The 22,309-nt window shown below is 36.8% G+C and overlaps 1 protein-coding gene across 3 annotated transcripts in view; it reads left to right on the forward strand.

Annotated features, from left to right (window-relative positions):
• atp9b (ATPase phospholipid transporting 9B) overlaps positions 1-22,309 on the forward strand; it is an 89,814-nt gene that overhangs the window by 21,905 nt on the left and 45,600 nt on the right. For all 3 annotated transcript variants that reach the window (XM_036567609.1, XM_036567610.1, XM_036567608.1), the window contains 6 exons: positions 73-131; positions 622-673; positions 2,703-2,797; positions 6,493-6,573; positions 17,663-17,738; positions 21,940-22,016. In XM_036567609.1, coding sequence (XP_036423502.1) covers positions 73-131; positions 622-673; positions 2,703-2,797; positions 6,493-6,573; positions 17,663-17,738; positions 21,940-22,016 — 440 coding nt within the window. The remainder of the gene's footprint in view (positions 1-72; positions 132-621; positions 674-2,702; positions 2,798-6,492; positions 6,574-17,662; positions 17,739-21,939; positions 22,017-22,309) is intronic.

A 22,309-nucleotide genomic window follows, 5' to 3' on the forward strand; every position in this document is an offset into this window, starting at 1 on the left:
TCTAGACTTCAGTGGCAGCAGGTAATTTTTTTTTTTAGTTTATTTATTTGTTTTGATATCTCTCCTTCCCAGGTAAAGTCCAAGTAAAGAGCTCAGACATACAAGTTGGAGACCTCATCATCGTCGAAAAGGTTTTTATACCCTTCTCCGTTTCTCCCTTGCCCTTTGTTCATGCTATCAGCATAGGGCTAAATGTCAAGCTATGTGATCTGTCGCATGAAATCCTGTCATTCTTTTTGTTGTGCATCATGTTTCTCGCCGATGGTGGCTGGTTCTCTTTAATTGCTTGTGGGGCATATGACCTTGCTCAATTATTCAGAAGCCACCTATGCTATAGTAAGACTAAAGTTACTTTACTGTGATGCCGCACATATAGCCTGGAAAGTTCATATATGCATGCATGTCAGAAGATGCTGAAGATTTCTTTAGTGATAATATTAAAATGAACGACATGTTAATTGCATGTTAAAGCAAGTTGTTATAATACTGTTTGGTTTACATTTGAAAGGCTAATATTGTAGTTTAATAATGATTAACTAATTATCTGTTGCACTGCAGTATGAGTTCATATCTGGAGTGCCTGTATTAAGGTGCTGTGTGTCTTGTCGTTTTGTCGTACAGAATCAGAGAGTTCCAGCTGATATGATCTTTCTACGAACTTCAGAGAAGACTGGTAAGTTCAGGTCTTGTGTTTCAGAAACTCAATCATTACATACTTGTTCAGTAATGTATTTATTTAAATAGTTAATCTGGAGGTTGTTGTAGAGCAATTATTGTATCAGAATAGCTTTAGGAGATCAAAAGGTGATTCGTGATGATGATTAAACATGATAATATAATGAGGGTACCAACCAGGTTACTTCAGGATGTTTTTTATGATGTGCAGTATGCATTTCCTTTTTCTTATGTTTGATAAAATGGAACAGACAAAAAAATAACAGCAGTACCTCATTTAAAAAGTACTATTAAAAACTCATTGCCTTCTGCTGTTCAAATCCAGTTAAAGGACCTATGTAATGGAAAACTGAATTTTCCTTGACCTTTTAAAATAAAAATTTGATTTAATAATCAAAAATCCAAACTGTACGGTGTTTACATTTTGTAAGATTAACATATTGGGAAGAACGCTGCAAAAATATGCCATACTTTATTTTTTTGGTAACTTTTTTTTCAACCCCAAAACATGTAATTTAACCAAAACTTTTGCATACAACTGTAAATGTATTGTTTTTGTGATGTGTGTGTGTATATATATATATATACATATTTTCAAAACAAGTAAACAATAATGTAAACAACTTGCAAAACATACCTTTTACTCATTTCACACATTACTGTTTTTATGATGTCATGAAACACAAAATCACTTACATATTTCCACTTATTCAGTTTAGACCCGCCCATTCAGGCAGAAGCTATAAGAAGTGTTTCAGCCTGAACTGAGGCACAACACACCCAATCAGAACAGAGCACATTTATGTATTACTAGTCTTAAAGGCACAGTAACACTAACAGCCTGTTCAGTCCTATAGGATAAAGAGAGGTTGGAACATAGTTTAAAAAAAAGTGCAGTGAAAAAGAACTGGATTTAGAGATGATTTAGTTGTAATAATGACTGCATTTTAAGGATGTTTTCTGTCCCCCAGTACCTCTTAATATCAGAATCATTCTGTCAGCATTGGCTAGAGTGTCTTTGATAGTATTACTTTGTATTACAGCCATGCATATCGCTGCTGTCGGAAGAACACCCAGTTACATCTCCATGTTTGCTGTTTTTCAGTTTTTGACATAATTTGAAAATGCCTATTGCTCTTTACATTGTGTGTAAATTTAATTAAGAATGGACCCAAAAAAAGGCCCAAAATGACTTGGACAGATGTCTGGTTCAGTTGACTTGCTTTAAAAGTAAAGTAGGATTTTTCCTTTTCCTGTAAAGTTACCATTTTGGAGATACAAGGTTTTCTTCCGACAACAGCGACATACATTCAGTAGCTAAATTAAAGGCGACTAAAATGCAAAAACCTTTGCTAAATGATGGCAATGTGAGCTCCCAAATGTCAGTGTAGAGTAGTGTGAGCTATATGTAATATTGGGGTTAAAGCTTTTCCATCAATCTTTCATATGGAGAGTGTCCTGATGTGAGCAGGTTTAGTGAAGTCAGATACTTAACCACTGCTGCATGACTTGACATGACTTACAGTAGATATGGGGACCTGTTTTGGGCTGTGCTCATTTTCTTATTATTAATATGCATTTTAAAAAGCAGCCAGTAAATAGCTGTCACTTTTTCTTATTTCTGTTATGCAGCATATTCTAATGGCTACTTGCTTTGCCAGTATGTGACATTGTACCTTAGAAACTGAAAGGCCTGTGGAGAGTGATTATTGATCACTTGCCTCTTATACTGAGGCTACAGGCTAGTCCTTAAGGGATCTATAACCTGTGTCCTTTGCCCTTGTCTGTCCATTCTCTGCTCTCTAGCCTTGTCAGGATTTTGATTATAGTCCACACAGTCTTGTGTCATAAGCTTTTTCACGTAAGTCTCTCTCTATAGGTCAGAATTTGAGGATTTCACATGGCTTGACTTGTCTTTCACTTTAGGGTCAATACGGATCTGTACTGTATTGTAGAACTGTAGAGAAAACAGGAGGAAAGGTATTAAATTGATGAATGTTTGTCTGAATGTGTTGTGTGTTTTTCAGGAGCGTGCTTTATCAGAACAGACCAGCTTGATGGAGAAACAGATTGGAAACTGAAGATTGCTGTAGCCTGCACTCAGAGGCTGCCTGCATTAGGGGTATGTGTCTTTGACCTGCAACAGTGGTCCATATAGCTTTTTTTCCAGCCTCAGCCCAGCCCTCGTGTTGTTGTTTAGTATGAAAAGGTCCATATTCGGATTTCTTTACATGGTTTATTTTTGTCCTCTGACATTTATGATATTGTGTGGGTTTATGTACCAAAATTAGCCACATTTCATTTTTACACTACCATTTTCCGAATTCTCTTTATCCCTTAGAATTAAACATGCTGTTTTTATGCTGTCTTTAAGACTAATGTATCCACATATCTCCGTTTATTTCTTTTTTCTCCCCTACATTATCTGAACACAGCAGCTGTCCTTTACATTATGTAAAAATTTTAGGATGAATGGACCGATATAAATTCTCTACAGTTACTTGGATTATGTTAGCTTCCGTTAAAAGTTAGGAACATTTTAGTACTATAAAGTCATAATTTTGGAGATATGTTTTTCTTTGGACAGCTTGAATTTGTACAGGACCTATGTTTTGATTGGCGGCCCTGATTTGTGGTGGATTTATGTAAATGTGTTGGTTTTTGTGGCATCACAAAGACAGTTAATTCAAATGAGCTGTTTTTGCATCTTAGTTTCCACAACATGGGCTGTATGGACTGGGAAGTGAACAGTACTTTAACATGTCTACATACTACATCATATTTAATCAATAGTGACTTTAATAGCTTATGTATTAGCTTTGCCAATAAGATTTCATTTTGAAGTTTTGTAGTGATACTTGCTAGACACATTAATCATAATGCTGGTGCTTATAAGCCCACATCTTTATACAGAGACAAAAGTTAAACTTGTTGTTGTGGTCAGCCTAATAATGTTTTGCTAATGCTATTGCCTGATAATTAAGAGTACTAAAAGTAACTAAGCTAACTTGGTTACCATTTATACACTGTATAAAACATCTTGACAAAGACTCATCTACTGTTGTGATATAATGAAGATCTGATCATATTTTAGGTCGCATTTTTGTAGGAATTCACAAAATGATAAAGGGTTCACAAACTTTCAAGCAGCACTGTATGTAATGTGTCTCATAACTATAGATAAACCCAATAAAACACTATCTCTAATATTTCTCATTTTGAGGTTAAGAATACTAGAAGATTAACTTTTTGCTAGTTTAACTTATTTCTATACATTTTTTACTTGTTTTCAGTGATTTCATTTAGTGAAATCTATGGATCTATGCTATAATTTGGGTAATTTAATCATTATTTCTCAAAACAAGCGAAATTATCTGCTAACAGAGCAAGACATTTTTACTGGATAAACATACTTTAAAAACATCTATAAGTCAGTTGAATAATCTTATAATATTAGAAATGTTGACTAGATTTAAGATGATTTTACTTCCCAAGATATAATTTTTTTGCAGTGTATCTAAGGCTAACTTCAGTCTCAAGGTGCTCAGAGGCACAGTGTGTAATAAGGATGTGCTTCCTTGACAAATTTAGTTTTGGGTTTTATGATTCATTTAAAATATTAAGTGTATATTTGTTACTTTAAAAAAAATGTAATCTAATAAAAATTAACATATTTTGTGACGAGATTGGCTAAGCACATCGAGCATAGTGTGTTTCAGGCACCAAAATGGCCACGTATGTATGACAGGACCGCTGTCATACAATAACAGGTCGAGAAACCGAAACAAGCTGCTGCACACATATTTTCAGCCTTGCCGTCTCCAGAGCTCTGCTGAAAATAGAGCTTGAAAGCACTTAACCATCGCTCATCTAGATGTTAGCACCGTGGGTGAATCAGAACAGCTGAAAAGGCGCCTCGGGTCGCCGTCACTGTCGCTTCGCGTGGTAACTCTATCGCGGCTGCCCACGCTCTCTTCCTCCATGGGACGCTCACCTTGTCAGGCTCATGTTTGATATCAGCGTGGATCTGATTCGCAGGCCGGAGCGTTTGTTACACACGGGCCGGTAACTTTACCCAAAGAGACAACCGGAATCTGTCAAAGCGACTGTCTTCTCCGTACCATCCGGGTGGAGATGACACCCGCCCAGAGCACCAGTTCAGATTTGTATTTGTCTTTCCGAAACCACTTAATGTGATCACAGAATTAAAATTTCAGCAACTCATTGAATGATTGCTGCGCTGAATGACCAGATAGGGTTCCCTGTGGCCTTGACAGTTAAATATTCTAAAGCTGGATGTCTGTTCCCTGCTTTTAAACACTAATCAATGCTTGGGCCTAAAGGAGAATTAGAATTTATTTGGTCTTAACTTCCTCAGTAACGTTTTACTTTTGCATTGCTTATATTCATAGATGAGCATATTTCCACCATAAGTGACTATTGTGATAAACTGTGAGCCATTTTCCTTGAAATACACTCCAGATAGCTGCGCTGCTTTACCCTTTGTCGAGAACATTGACATGAATTTTTGTCACTGTTTATGTAACATTTTGTGACACTTGGAAATAAAAAAAGTAAAAAGGCTTATTAGACTGTCCAGTTATATAAAACCTGGGGGGCGGTATTTGTTAAGTTTAATGAGCCCTCTTTACTAGCCTAATGCTGTTTCATATGGTATGGTATGGAGATAAGATGTAAAGTTATTCAGAGTGGTGTGGTATGAAATGCTCTGTTCTAGAGAAGCTTAGCAAGTCGGGAATGGTTCACAGTAGTCTTGATAGGAACCAGATATCTAAAGAGATGAATGCCTCTTAAAGCTCCCTCACAGAAAGTTAAGATAAGACAATCCTTTCTAGTCCCACAGCGGGGAAATTCTCAGTGCTACAGCAGCGAAAGGGATAGGAAGGCACTCAAGAAAAACAAGAAGAGAATTAACAAGCAAATAATTAACTAAATTAAATAATTAACTTCTTAATTACTTAAAAATGTTTTTACAGTTTGTTACTCGTTACTTTATAGACAATATATATAATAGGAAAAGTAAAAAATAAGAACTGTAAACTCTATCCTTCACAAAAATTTACAATATAAAGGATTATAAATAAAATACTGTAAGGATATTTTACCTGAAGTTATTTTACCTGAAGTTATAACATGAAATGGTTATACATACGCTAACTGATGTCTGACACATTGTTTTATAATGATTTTGAAAAGATTTTCTGCCTAAAATGTATATTTAAAATCCGTTTGCGGCAGAGAGGTACATTCAGGGCGAAGTAGTCCCTTTTGTCAGATTTATGACTATTTCACCATCATCAACATTACATATAAGACTCAGAGGACGTGTAGGTTCACTAGTTCACTAGTGGTTTTGAATAGTAAATAAAATGTCTTTATTTGTGTTGAAGACACTGTAAAGAAATCTGAGTCTTAAGTGAACCACTTCACATCAGACCACTCTGAATGAATTTATTTACATCTCAACCACAGAATTATGCAGAATCTGCAAAATTGGTGGAATCGCCCTTTAACTGGGAGTTGTGTTGTTAGTTTGTTTGGACCCGTTAAACTTAGCCCTGATGTGAATGTCCGGCCTGTGACACTTCGATCTTGGTTATCTAAAGACATGACACAGATACTTTATCCTGTACGGATCAACCAGTTAAATCATGTACAAATTACTTTACAGGACCTCCAGCAGTAAAACGAATCCAGCTTGAATAAGGCATAAAGTTTGTCACAGGGCAGTGCTAGTTTTCATGTGCACTGACACTACTTGTGTATGTGTGTCTGTCATTTTCCTCTTTTCTGCAGGATTTGTTTTCCATCAGTGCGTATGTCTACGCTCAGAAGCCCCAGCTGGACATTCACAGTTTTGAAGGGAACTTCACCAGGGTGAGTACGTGCTGTTTGTTCAGACATGCTCACGTCTTTTGTATACAACAGAAACCTTAAATGCATTACTCTGAGAAACAGCCCATATCCTACATTTTTTTTACGTTTTATTTTCTCCCCTATTTTCCCCCATTACTGTGGCTTTAACCTCTTGTGCTCGTGGGTATATTTTGGTTTGTCCGTCTGAATTTAAATGCCCCAATTGTAAGACATATTATTCAGTAACTAATAAATGTAATAAATAAATGTAAATTTTTATTTTATTTATATATTTTTTTGTTAAAGCTCCCCTCAAATTAACAGAAAATGTGTTATGATCACACATATTGCTTATGCTTACAATTTAATGCTGAAAGCCAAAAATCGTAGACGCTCTTTGTATTATTTTATAAAAATAAAGTAGCTTATAAAGTATAAAAGTTATGAAGAATATGACGAAGTGCGTTTTGGAACCCCCGGTGGTCTCAAGGAGTTGAAAAGGTTAAAGGGGAACTCCACCGATTTTGCAAAATGAAAAATTTAGTGGTTTAGATGTGAACAAAATCATTCAGAGTGGTTTGGTGTGAAATCCAGAGAAATTTACCGAGTCAGAATTGTTTGCCATTATAGTACTATGAACCAGACGTCCAACGCGTTTAATGGCTCTAAAAGCTACATCCCATTAAGTTATTACACAGAACGGTTATAAATACGTTGCTTGATACCTGAGACCTTGTTTTGTGATAGTTTTGTTAAAAAATTTTGGCCTAAAACGTATTTTAGTATAAAGTTTTACTCCAGGTTTAATTCCGTGTTTTCTCTCAAAACCGCATTCTCGACTGAGATCAATGCACGTGGTTCTAACGTGCTTTTGTTGTTACTAGCCTGTAGCTACAGCTGTTCAGCACGGTTAACGCCAGGAACAGCTTTTGTTTACAGTTTATTTTTACTGTTTTCTTACCTGTTTTGGAAGATGGCAGAGTATGCAGAGGACTTTGAGGAGGTCTGTTTCCAAAATGTTGTAGATCCAAATCAGTTTGAACCAGAAAACACAAAGGAGTTGCAGCAATTTAAAGAAGAGAGAGGGCCAAAAGGGAGAGAGAGAGAGAGAGAGAGAGAGAGAGAGAGAGAGAGAGAACCTGCTGGTCGCCGACACAGAGCAACCCAAGGCAAATGTAAAGTGCTGGTCTCAAAAACAAACTACTTGCTTCTCCGCTTACCAGTTTATGAGGTAGGATAGCGAGGTAGAATTTTTTTTTTTTTGCAAGGCCCACGTTAGACAGTCGTCTAAGCTAACGGCTAACAGTGATATATGCACGGTGGCTAACGACGACTAATTCATTTCACTCACGAACGTTTCTTACCTAGATTCCAGTTTCTGCTGGAGTGAAGCTGCCAGTGCTTAAATTTGCGCCTCTGCAGTCAGACCGTTCCCCAAAAGGTGTTCAGGGCGGAGAGGTACATGCAGGCGGAGTATCCAAAGAAAACGTATTTTTTCAATTTTGCAGTATTTTACCATTATCAACGTGACATATAAAAACTTACAAGACACACGCAAGTTCACTGGTCATTTTGGACGGCAGATAAAATGTGATATTTGTAGTGTCAGACATACGGACGTCTGGTTCCTAGTACTATAATGGTGAACAATTTTGCAAAATCCCCTTTAAGGGTGACATATGTAAAAGACAATCTCTCCTGATTGGCTGGCCTGTACTGTGCCTCATTCAGAAAGCAGTCTGGGCTGAAACACTCTTTAGAACTTCGGTGTGAATGGACGGAGCTAAACCGCTGTAGTTTGAATAGGTGGATGGTTTTTCATGACTTGGCAAAACCAGTGAATTCATAACAGGCTGTTTTTGCAGTTAGTGTCTGTGTAAAGGCTGAATGGACTGGGAAATGAATAGTACATTTGAAATGTTAGCGGTATTTGCATGCTTTATCGAACTCTTTTATTCCAAAAATTATTTAGTTTTACACAACATGGGCCCTTTAATTAGTTGGAACGTAATTAATTCCTTATCGATAATCATGAACGCTCTTTAACGTTTACATAATGGTTAATTAGAGGGTTCCTGGAATGTAAAACTACTCGTTTCTTGCGATGGAGATGACCTCACAGGCCTGCATTGCTCCTCCCAGCTCTCTGGCCGAGCAGAGCTCCTTATTAACAGCAGATTAGTGCTGAGAAAGAGAGGGGGAGAGGGACCCCCCGCACAAAGCTTGTCTTTGTGTGGAGTCTTCACTCTTGGCCACACAGCAGGCGGAGGATGGAGATCACTTCCTGTGCTGACTCACTCTCCTGAACCCGTATGTAAAGGACAGGTCCCGGATCAGACCCTTCCTGGCCACATCGGTAGAATATAAACGGTAAATACTGACCCTGAAGCTGTGCTTCTGGTCAGTGTCCTTTTTTGAATATCTCCTTCGAGGTCCACAGAGCTTTATTACAGCTCACACAGTTTTCATCTGAAGGAATTGTTAGCATGGATAGCTGTCTGATATTTGTAGAGATGTAGAAAAAGTCATGTGATGACACTTTTCATTTTAACACAGTTTTAACCTTTTCAACTCCTTGAAACCACCTGTGGTTCTAAAACACACTTCGTCATATTCTTCATAACTTTCATATTTCATAAGCTACATTCAAAAGGTGGGGGTCATATGAGAGCTGTAACTGTCTTCTTTCCAGTCAAATAGATGGGTGATGTAATTTTAAACCCTTATAATAAAAGAAGCTGAACTCATACATTTTTCTTGTCTGCTGAAAGTCGACCCATTTTTCCACAAATCTGGGCTATAAACTATAAACAGATGGCGTCTCTTCAGTGATCTGCTCTGTAAAAACAATTTTTATAAAATAATACAAAGAGCGTCTAAGATTTTTGGCTTTCAGCAGTGAATTGTAAGCATATAGCAATATGTGTGATCATAAAACACATGTTCTGTTAATTTAAGGGGAGCTTTTACAAAAAAAATAAATAAAATAAAATTTTACATTTATTTCATGCAGTTACTGATTAATTTGCCTTATGATTTGGTCATGTAAATTCAGATGGAAAAAACAAAATATGCCCTGTTGAATAAGAGGTTAAAGGGAGAGTTTTGTCAAACTTGATTTTTAAGTAATTTTCATCCTTGCGTGGGCTTCACCAGGGCATAACACTACACCCAGTTCTAAAGGTCTTGTATAATCACAACATAGTCTCCTTGAGTTTTTGTGTGAATCATGAATGAGTATTTTAAAATATTAAAGGGCCCATATCCTGCATTTGTATTTATTTATCTGAAGTCTGCTTATAACATTTATGTGGGTTTATACACCAAAAACGTTCATAATTTGTGCCATTTTCCAACCTATTTTTATCTCTTGGAATTCAACAGGCTTTTTTTTTGCCTTTAAGACAGATGTATGTAATTTAACTCTTTTCTGATTGGCTGCCCTTTGTTGTGCCTGATTCAAAAGGCAGTCTGGGCTGAAACACTCCAGTGTGAATGGACAGGGCTAAATTGCTGAATAGGTCAATGTTTTTAATGACATCAAAAACAAAACAAGGAATTCAAAACAGGCTTTTTTTGCATCTTATTTTTGATATTCGGACTGTACGGACTGGGAGTGAATGGTATATTTTGAAACTTTTTTTGAAAATATTACCAACTACATCAAACTCTTTTAGTCGAAAAAAGTAAGGAAAATTTGATTTTCCATGATACGGGACCTTTAACTGCAAATCGCTGACATAAAATCACGATTTATGTTTTAATTAAAGCTTAGTACTGATACGTTGACTTCAGTACCGATTCTGGTATTCTACAGATTTCTACGAACAGAAAGTAGGCGTGGCTTAATCCGCATTGTGAATGTGAGGTACTGAAAGTGGGTATATTTATTGACCACAGTAGATTACAGACAAATTAATGACATGCATACAGAATGTAATTTAGACAGCCAATCAGCACTCTAGATTTTGGAACATGCGTGCTTTTTCACAGACTCTAAGACTGAATGCTTGTTGGTATTGATTGACAGATTATTTGGGTGCTTAGTAGCATTGAAGTAGTTCTTTTGGTACCATAAATGTACTGAATTTCAATATCAAGCACAACTGTTAGTTTGATTGCTTGTATTCTGGGCTTGCTTCAGTTACCTGTGTTCTTCTGCCTAATCGATGGCGTATAGAAATACATCCACACAAGCAGGTAACCAAAGTAGTCCCAAGCGAGTTCATTTCATTGTTTCACATGTTCTGTTCTTTGTAAGATGGACATAATTACACAACTTTACTGCATTATTAGTGATACTTTGGCAGGCATTTTTGCTGTCTGCCCCTTGGAAGCCTGTATGAGGTCATTTTTGTGCTGTATCTTACTACTTTAGAGGCAGGCATTTCAATGGGAATTCCTGTATAATTCAATGGTTGAGATATAAACAAAGTCATTCAGAATGGTAGGATTTGAAATGTTTCATTGTAGAGAAACTGCCGACTTCTTTACAATGAGGATGTCTACAACACAAATATATCACTGCTGTCGGAAGAAAACCTTGTATCTCCATTTTTGTCGTTTTTCAGTTTTTTACATAATTTGAAGATGCCTGTTGCCCTTTACAATGTATGTAAATTTCATGATGAATGGACCAAAAGAAGCAGCTCAAAAGTACTTGGAAAAAAGTCTGGTTCCATTGACTTACATTAAGAGTAAAGTAGGCTTTTTCTTCTCCTGTAAAGTTACCATTTTGGAGATACGAGGTTTTCTTTTGACAACAGCGATATACATTTTATTTACTATTCAAAATGGCCAGTAAACCTACACATGTCCTCCTGAGTTTTTATGTGTAATATTTATAAAATAGTTGTAAATCTGAAAAATTTTGCCTCACAACATCCCTCCCTGTACCTCTCCACCATTAAAAAATATGTTTCAGTCCAGAACTTTCTCAAAACTATCGTAAAACAATATCTCAGACATCAGGCAGCGTATTAATGACCATTTCCTGTAATAACTTTCTGAGAGGGAGCTTTCAGGGGTGTTAAACTTTTCAGACGTCTGGTTCCTATCACCAAAACTGTGAACAGTTCTGACTCAGAAAGTTTCTCTAGAATGGAGCATCATAAAAACACTCAGAATGCCTTTTGTTTACATCTCAACCATTTAATTATGCAGATATTTTGTAAAATATGTGAAACAGAAAAAGTAGAACAAAAAAAAAAAAAAACTTATTCTGTTTATTTTTTATCTTTTGAAGAAAAATGTTGGACTACTGCATACTGGGGCTGAACGATTTGTGGTAGATATCTGATTGCGATTTTTCCGACTAATATTGCGACTGCAATTTAAATTGCGTTTTGTTCTTTGTTTTTTTTTTTAATTGTCATTCGGCCCTGATATTTTTTGGCCAAGAAGACCAGAACTTCCGCGTTTTTTTGGCTTAAGGCTCGACCCCTGATCTTAGTGTGTCAAACTGCCGGCAAGTTGTGGTCGAGATGTCACAACACATGGAGGTTTGGTTGCCTCTGATTGGTCTAACTCATCTACAGGCATTTCACAAACTCTTATTAGGTTTCGTTTCCCCTCTTAAACTTAATACAACGTTTTTGCTAATGTATACACCTAATAAAGATGGTTCTTTAAAGGTTCTTTAGTAAAGACAATGGTTCTGTGTAGAACCATAAGGACTCAGCAACCCATTTGCATGCATAAAAAGTTCTCTGCGTGGTGAAATGGTTCTTCAGATTGATGCAGAATGTGTTGTATATGGTTCTACATAGAAACCTTTTTTGCAAGAGTTCTCTATAGGACCAAAATGTTCTTCTATTGTTATAAGCTTGACATCAATAAGCAACAAAGTAACAATACCACAACCCTTTTTGATGTTATACAGAACCACAAACAACACATTCTTCAATGTGAAGAACCCTTTCACCATGCAGAGACCTTTTTATGCGTGCAAATGTTCATGGTTCTGTATAGAATGACTTATAGATGTCTTTTTTTTTAAGAACCTTGAAGAACTATATATTTTTTTAGTGTAGGCTATAATTAAATAAAATTGCAGCTCTTGCGATTGCATCTTAAACTGCGATTTCGATATAAAAACAATTAATTTTTCAGCCCTACTGCATACCTTACTGTTACACTTTAAACATTCAGTGTGTCCTGTATCAAAATGTTGACATGGCATTTTTTTAACAGAGACTGCTAAACTGTGACTGCACAACAGTGATGCCTCATTGTCCTTGCATTAGTCTGAATGTCATTAGCCGTCCACCCCCATAACCTTCCTTTATGGTGTATTTTTCTCTCTCCGTAGCTTTGAGCATAAGCAGTATGGGTTCTGCTGAGTTGTCATAGTTGTCATATCAGACAAGTCATTCGATCTGTAACCTAAACGACCCCTGATGCTTTCTCATCATACGTCTGCATTTAAGAGCTGCGTATGTGTTATGTTGGTGCCGTGCAAGAAAACTTTTAGCTTTGCCCTTTAGCCATCCTCCATGTTGCAGCATCTGGCGTGAGTTAATAATAAGCATGAACATATTTTGAATAATAGTGGGCAAAATGTCCCAAAAGTTTTTGACCATACAGACGAATGAGGAAAAACCCTGAATGAGTGGAGAGACACACTTCGTCCAGAGGCTTACAGGCAGGTGTACTACATGATCCATTCAAGCAGTTAACATCCTATCATGGTCTGTAGCTTGTATAAAAATACAGAGCAGAGCCATTTGACCTCAATTTGGGATCAAGAGTGACTTTGAAAGAGGGTTTATTATTGGGGCGCGGATGGCAGGAGGTTCAGTCTTGAAGACTGACACCTACATTGAGATCTGTGGAAAAGTCACCAGTAAATAGGGTTGGAATTTGTGTTCAAATGTGGACATTCAGTGAACGTGATGCTGGTACATCATTATGTAAGGAAATATTTGATAAATAAGGAATAACAGAAGAGCAGCTGTTCCTCAGGTGACTGAGAGTGTCAGTGCAGGACGTGGTCAGACTGTCCACAAGAAAAGTCAGTCCACAACCACATAGAGAGAGATATTAAAGTATAGTTAAAGTTCATCAACCCCTCATAACAAAGATGAATGCAAGGTGGTCTAAATGCCATCAGTACTGGTCTACAAAGATGTGGGAAACAGCAGTCTGGTCAGAGGAGTCATTCTTCACTATATTCTCCACAAGTGGGCGAGTGCATGTGCAGCATACACCAAAAGAATAGAAGTGGACTGAATGCTTGACCCCTACAGTGAGGTGGTCTGGAAGTTCTGTTATGCTGTGAGGAGCATTTTCCGAGCTGGTTCAGGTCCTTTTGTCCCCTTAGAAGGAACAAACTAACTTTATTTAACTTACTGACTTTATTCTGTGATAAAACATTTCTATTCTGATGGGGGTGGTCTATCCCGGAATGACACTGCCCCAGTTTACAGAATGGTTTAGTGAGTATGAAATTGTTGTAGATCATATGCTAAGTCAATAGATCTCAGCCCAGTAGAACACTTATTGGAGATTTTGGACTGCGCTCCACATCAGCATCATCAAAACACCAGCTCAGAGCATGTCTTTTGGAAGAACGGTGGTCCCCCTCATCTAGCACAGTTCTGTAGACTATGGCAAGGTGCATTGAAGCTGTTCTGGTGGTTATGGGGGGCAGAATACCTTGCTAAGGCACATTATGTTGTTTTTTGTATTTAATTTCATACCTGCCTCACAGTATCCACAGTCCAGGATCAAAAATCAAGAAAAACAGTTTAATGTTTGAGAACAAAGGACCTTTACAGAACTTATAAGATATTAGACTGTAAAGTTTTATATCTCAATAAGTGAAAATATCTTAAACATAGTCGGTATGTCTATTTCACATTATTCGATTGTTGTAAGAATATTATAAGATTAACTTATTTCTAGACAGTTTTGCTTGTTTTAAGTAATTTTATCGTGTAAAAGTGTCTTATTCCCTTGGCAGATAATTTACTTCTGTCAAGCATTATAAACAGCCCAATGGACCAAGACACTTTCACTAGATAAAATTACTTAAACAAGTAAAAATAAATAGGAATAGGTTAAATAATCTTTAAATATTCTTACAGCAGTCTCATAATGAGAAATATTAGATATATTAACTAAAATGGTACAAATGTTTTCACTTGCAAAGATATTTTTTGTAATGTGGCACTATTTTACAAGGAATAACCACACAGCTGAATTTCAGATGTGGAGAAAAACTTTTAAATGTATGTGTATATTTATATTTATATTACTTTAGCAAAAAATGTGTAATAATCAATGTTAATTTTTTCATTATACAACAGTTAGTTCCGGCCACGCAAGCTGATTGGTTGAGAAGCGTCCTAACTGTGCTGTTATTTCGCCACAACATCACTGGTTTTTCACAAACACTATCACTCCGCTGAGATGCCGTTGCTAAGCAACGACTTTGACAGCTGTAGGAGACGCTCAAGCCATTTGAACGTTTTTACTTCTTACTTTGCCACAAACAGAAAATGGACACTTTTAAGATCACATTTGACCAACAGCCGATTTGGTCAGACTCTGAAGATGAGACGACACTAAATTCCCAAACTGTCAGTTGGTCTGTGTGGAGCTGGAGAACGAACTGCCGGCTGTGCAGCAAGTGGGCGGAGCTCATTACTCTGACGTAGCAACAAGCTGCTTGTTAAGGAACTAATTTGGGGGAAGGAACTGCGAACATTAAAACATATTAAACGTTCACGGCTCAGTTTATTAATTTCGTACTTTATTTATTTAAATTTGTATAAAAGCAATAGAACAGTCAAGGTTGTGTGTTATCGAGATAAGATCACGGCTGTGATGATCTACGGCGACCAAATCACAGTGATGTTATTTCAGTGATGTTATTTCGCGATAACACGCTCCCGCTCGTGTTCTATTGCTTAATTACAAAGCTGTAAAATGACTAAGATTTTATGAGTATTCACATTTCAGTATCTGCTCCTTCCAGTCACTCTTGACATACAATTGTAGGCAGACATTTTAATATCTTAAGTCAAATGACATGTTCTGTTGGTTTTCTTTTTGAAAATAAGTCAACACATCCTCTACAGAGAACCCACTTAAATATGGGATTTCTTCGTGAACAATTTCTATTTATATGCTGATTTTAACTTATTGGTGAAAAATAAAACATAAAATATAAATTGTCATAGTAAGCAGTAAATGCATTAAATATTGCAGAAGCATGTCTCTGAGGATAGAGGATGTGTCAACCTATTTTCACTTAGAAAAGTCAACAACACATGGAATTGGACCAGGAACGCTTACACTTCTTCATATGACAGTATACATGCTTTACTTTGTGTTCTCGTCTAAAAGTTTCTTTGATTAGTTTGTATTTCTCATCAGGACTTTTCACCTTCGTTTGTTTTTTTCTGAGGCCGGCTGTGCTTTAGTCAGTTGTAATTTCCAGTAACATCATGCAAGCACAACAGAATCCGGTGCTCATTTAGCTGGACAGAACTGCGGCATCAGTGAAGCCTTGTTATCTGACAGTGGAAGATCACTACATCTGCTGAGCAGATAGAGACGACGTGAATGAGCAGAAGTGTGTGTGGGGCTCATTCTCGCTATATATTATAAAACCTCTGTCACTCGCAAATTACAGACCACCTGACCACAACATGTTGTGTGGACAGAGTAATTCAAAGATATAATTCCAGTTCCTGCTCCTAATTTATGAAGTACTCATTTGCACATTTGAAAGGAACGTGATGTTCTCCAAGATTTTTTTTTTTTCAACTTAAATATAACTGATCCTCCTCACAGTGGGGGTGAACAAGCACAGAGACTTCTTGTTATTTAATAAACTTCCAGTGCACATATCTACATCAAATGTGCAAACGTAAAGTTTTAGGACTGTACTATGAACAAAAAAGTACATATACTTAAGCATAAACAAGGATATTTTTGTGAATTGAGTAGGGGAAAAGTATATAGACACCACATATTCATAACATTAACACTTTGTTCCAAAGCCGTTGTTGGCAATTACATCTTCAAGATATCTGTGGTTAGAAACGATTAGCTTTTTGCAGCACTATGGTTCAGTTTTGATCCGTTCCTCATTCCAATAGCATTTCAGTGATGTCACACAGTCGCGCTGCCCGCCACCATTTTAGAAGGCACTTTCAAGTTCACTCGGGAGTGCAGAGGCAATTTGAGATAACAAAGCCATAACTGATCCAGCAAAGGCAGTAAACACTCAGTTTAAACTAAGTTTTAAAGTGTATTAACTGCCATATTTGAGTGATATATATCTTTGATATTTATTGATTTGCTGCTGTAGTGATAAAGAAAGCTGAAATATAAATATCTGAGATTCCCCACTGTGTTATTATTGTTGCGTCCCACACCCCGTACCAGCACTCTAAATAGTATGCAAAATATAGTGCCTATGCCATTAGAAGTGCGCTCATTAGTGTAGTAAGTGAAGTGTGTGGTTTGGTACACGGCATTAGATCAGCCAGTGAGACGCATTCAACACTCCAGCAGCTCCATAAGCTGCTCATTGTACATTTCCACATAAAAGTTCAAGGTATTGTAAATGAACACACTTATTGAGGTTTATTTGCCAGCTTTTTGTTTGAAATTTGTTTCTAATTTTAAGGCACCTTAATATAACTGCAGCACCATTTAAGGTGGAACAGGAAATTAAAATAAGAAGCTGGCAAGTAAGAAGCTTTCAGCTTCGTATTTGTGTATGTGTTTATTATTTAAGAGCTTTGGCAGTTTGGTAGCCACTGTTAATAGTTTTTGTAAAATCTCATTGATTGGAATATTCCGATCTCTGGAGATATGCAGGCTGTACGGATCCAGTCCATCAGTCTAGCTGAACTTCTCCTTGAGGCGCTTTCTGGAGACTGCATCTAAAGTGTCCACATATCTTTTAATCTTTTTTGCGGTCATTTTGGTCACCTTCTGTATGATTCCTACTTGTTGTGTGAAAGTTTCCCAGCCAGTGGTACTAGTGGGATGCATTTCTGATCTTTGTCTTCAGTAAAAAACAAGTATTTTACTTCTCGGTTAATCCTCCAGCAGGATGCATAATTTTGATGTTGATCTTTTTTTCCTACAGGAGGACTGTGACCCTCCCATTCATGAAAGTCTGAGTATTGAGAACACGCTTTGGGCGAGTACTGTGGTGGCATCTGGTGAGCAAAACATATTTTCTTCTACTTTCACATACACCAATCTTTGGCTCACATCAGCGTACAAGAAGAAGAAACACTCACACTGACCACTTTTCACCCGTTCTGATATGCTTGACCGTAAAATTATGGAACTGCAAAGGAACTGTGAAATGCTTAGTATAGCAGATGTCTAAACCTCTCCTGCAAACAAATAGCAAAAAGTATAATAATAATAATAATAATAATAATAATAATAATGTTTGTTTGTATAGCACCTTTCATACATTAAAAATGCAGCTCAAAGTGCTGCGCAATATAAAATAAAAACAACAGAGAAAAAAGGGATGTATTAACAATTACAATTAAAAAGCACAAAATAAAAGTATAAATAAGAAATAAAAAGAAAATAAAAAAATAAGTAAAGAAATTTGTTTTTTAACTGTTTTTAAAAACATTGACAGAAAGAGCCTGATGGACGTTTATAGGTAACGTGTTCCAGATCTTCGGTGCATAGAAACAAAACACTGCCTCTCTGAGTTTCATACGTGAAATATGGAGAAGCAGCACTAGATGACCTTAAAACATGATTAGGAATATAATCTATCAGCACTCAGAAATGTATGAAGGTGCTAAACCATTAAGCGATTTAAAAACTAGTAGTAAAATTTTAGTCGATTCTAAAGGAGACAGGCAGCCAGATGAGTGATGCTAAAACGGGTCTAATGTGATCTTGTTTTCTAGTCTGTGTTAATATTCTTGCTGCTGCATTTTGCACAAGTTGTAGTTTGTTTGTTGTACTTGTAGGAATGCCTATGAACAAATTACAGTATTCAAAATTAAACAAAAGCACCTTTCACTATCGTGCAAAATAAAAAGAAATGAAATATTAACAGCTGTTTACTGCAAGCAGTAAATTTCGAATATTTTTTGTGCACTGAAAGGCTGAGAAACAGTCAACAATAGCAGCTTTTTCGATAAAGTTGTTTCTGTTTTCCATACAGAAGCAAATAAATGCATGTTGAATTTTTATATAAGCACACAAGAACGAATATTTTTGTGTGTGTATTTTTTTAGTTATTAAATATGTTTGTTGTGACAGTAGCCATTACTTCCTCGCACACTTCTAAAACAATACTGGGTGGGAGAACAATCCTACTTTTATTCTTCATTCTTTATTTGGGTCCCCACTAGCTTCCACAAAGTGGTTGCTAGTCTTCTTGGGTTCCACACAAGAGCAATTACAATAAACGTCTATCATAAACAAGACAAAACAAACAAAACTCGAGAATAAATCTAGTACTTAACGAGAGAATCAATAACCAGTTATAACCCACACTTAAAACCAAAAATTGACAATACCACAATAACGTCTATATGAGGTTCATCAGATTTTGTTTTAGTAACTTTTTACAAGAAAATCTACTTGTAATCTGTTTGATGTCTATGGGGAGCACATTCCAAGCTAAAGAAATCCTTTAAAGAACAGTTCTCTCCATACAATTTGATTGTGGACTTGGTACCACCAGCTGACCAGAACTCACTTGATGAGTATTAGACTAATGACGAAAGCCTGAAAGTACTAGTTGTTCACAAAAAAGACTTTGGTGTATTATTCCTAATAACACCACTGTTTGATGCCTGCATGTGTGTGTTTCGTAATTGGCTGTTTGGCCTAATGTTGAAGTTACTCGTCCCCGATGTGGGAGATCAGGGTTCAGTCCCATTGCAGAGAAGCACTCACTAAAACAGTTTGTGCTGGCAATAATAAGGTAATTTGTTCTGTCATCACAGCTTTTAATGATGTTTTATTGCAGAAACTCATGTTGCGATACCGATAAAAATATGATTGATCAGTCAGCCCTAATTTAAAGTGTTAATAACGTTTACGTTTTAACAGCCCTGCTTGCAGTACATGGAATATAAAGTTAAAGACTGGCCTGCGTTAACTAATAACTTTACATTTCTTGCATCATGTGAATGAAAAAATCCTGACTTATTAACCTCTTCAACTCCTTGAGACCACCGGTGGTTCCAAAACGCACTTCGTCATATTCTTCATAACTTTCATATTTCATAAGCTACATTCAAACTGTGGGGGTCATATGAGCTGTAACTGTCTTCTTTCCAGTAAAATAGATGGGTGATGTAATTTTAAACCCTTGTTATAAAAGAAGCTGAACTCACACATTTTTTTTCTACTGAAAGTCGACCCATTTTTCCACAAATCTGGGCTATAAACTATAAACAGATGGCGTCTCTTCAGTGATCTGGTCTGTAAAAATTATTTTTATAAAATAATACAAAGAGCGTCTAAGATTTTTGGCTTTTAGCAGTAAATTGTAAGCATATAGCAATATGAGTATGATAAAACACATGTTCTGTTAATTTGAGGGGAGCTTTTACAAAAAATAAATAATAAATAAAATAAAAAAAGTACATTTATTTCATGCAGTTACTGAATAATTTGCCTTACGATTTGGTCATGTAAATTCAGATGGACAAACCAAAATATGCCCTGGTCAATAAGAACATTTGTGATTGGTTAGAGACTCTTTCACATTAAATTTCAAAGGCCACTATTGTGCTAAATGATTAACAGACAGTTTGTACAGTATAAGTGAGACTGCGTTGTCTTCTAGGGGATGATGCAGGTGGCACTGATATGTTTAGCTTGCATTTCCACTGGAGATTCTGATTTTCACTAGAGATCACTCAGCCTGAAGACATGGAAATATGATGAGCTGTTAATGGGAGCTGAAGTGTCTGTTGATACAACTTCTCCCAAAAGCACGGGTCTCAGATCAGCCTTGCTGCTACGCTTTCACTGCCATCTACAAGGGTCGTGAAGCTGGAACCTGATCCTAATCGAGCAGTAGCCAAGCCGTTCCCCTAAGGCCCTCCTACTAGTGTTAGCGATCACCTTTTCATTGATCTGTGGTTGTTCCTCATTCGGTTCTCATGGGTTTCCTTCTAGACCTCCCAACCCCCACCACCCCTTGGCATGTCCTTGATCAGAGTCCGTCCTCCCTTCTCTTCTCACGCCGTGCTCAAACTTAGACACCTGACATCATCCTTTATTCCACGCAGACTCAACACAAGATCCCTGCAGGTGGAAAGAGATATCCCCAGCAGTCCTGCTTCATTAACATTCTAAATACAGAACTCCAGTGTTTTTGCCAAAGATAAAAGTGATGCCACTGAAGCCCAGTGATGCCGTATTACATTGTTTTTTTTTCCACTCAAATCATTCTTTCCTTTTTTTCATGATTGTGATTTCGACGTATTCTAAGATAACAAATGATTTGTATTTCTGAAGAATGTAAAAATAATTTGAGATGGAAACGGTGAAAATAACCTTTTGATCAGCTCTCATGTATTAGTAGGGATGGATGGATGGATTGGATTGATATGGTTCTATATAGAGCCCTTTTCAAAAAGGTTCTATATAGAACCATATGAAGCACATTCTCAGTTGAACTGCAGAACCCTTTCATAATGCACAGAACCCTTTAATCACGCAGTGTTCTTTGAGTGTTCATGGTTATACATAGAACCATTTTCTTTACTAAAGGACCTTTGAAGAACCATCTTTTTAAAGTGTGTAGGTAATGCATTGCAGCATCAAAACTACTACCAGTTAATTATTGTAACTTTACAGATGTTTTTTTTTTTAGTGCACAGATACTATTTCTGTTTAGCACTTTACATACTGCACTACACTAAATCCAATTAAACAGGACTAATTATGCTCTCTTTGCAATGAAAAATACACTGCCGGTACTGACAGTACCCACAATGCTCAGAAAAGTATATATCATATTAACTACTCCTATTGTTAGTCCTAGTCCTAGCACACAATTCAAGGTGTCAGATGCAGAGCAGAAAAGATGTTTGTCCGTAGATTGCGCCACACTTAAGGACTCTGGTGTGTTGGAAAAGGTCCTTTCTCATTTGGGTTGATACTGATGCCACATGTTTCATCTGTTATTCGTTTACCTTAATGAATCTGCCAATTACCACGCAGCAGTATCGATCAGACTTTATTAAACAACATTGTGATGGTTGATTTCTAGGAGAAAGACGTATTAAGTCATTTGTTTCTGGTGTAGCATCTGGGGCAGCTGTTGCTTTGTGTGGTGTGTTGAATAAAATCAGTTTTCTGTTAGCTAATTGAAGTGTGTTATTTAACTCCAGGTGTCCTTTCTTGTTCTCTTTCTCACAGGTACTGTAATAGGTGTTGTGATATATACAGGAAAGGAGACCAGGAGTGTTCTGAACACATCCCAGTCGAAGAACAAAGTGAGTCTCTCATCGTGTTTTTGTGCATATTCAGAAATTAGCTTGTTTGTAGGTGCACTGTAAGGTTATGTCCGAAAGTTTGTAGACCCTGGCTTTTTTTCTGAAATCAAGGGTCTTCATTAGGGCTGGGCAATTAATCGAAAAGTAATCGAAACCAGTTTTTTTTTTAATTCTGTTAATCCTTTCCCCACTCTGTGTTCATTTACTGTCCCCTTAAAAACTTACTACTGCCTGTCGTCACGTGACTCCACCACATCCAGTCTGGCAAATCTAATTTTCTCACCAAACCCGAT

Source organism: Colossoma macropomum, unplaced genomic scaffold (genome assembly GCF_904425465.1).
Source record: "Colossoma macropomum unplaced genomic scaffold, Colossoma_macropomum, whole genome shotgun sequence".
NCBI classification, from domain to species: domain Eukaryota; kingdom Metazoa; phylum Chordata; class Actinopteri; order Characiformes; family Serrasalmidae; genus Colossoma; species Colossoma macropomum.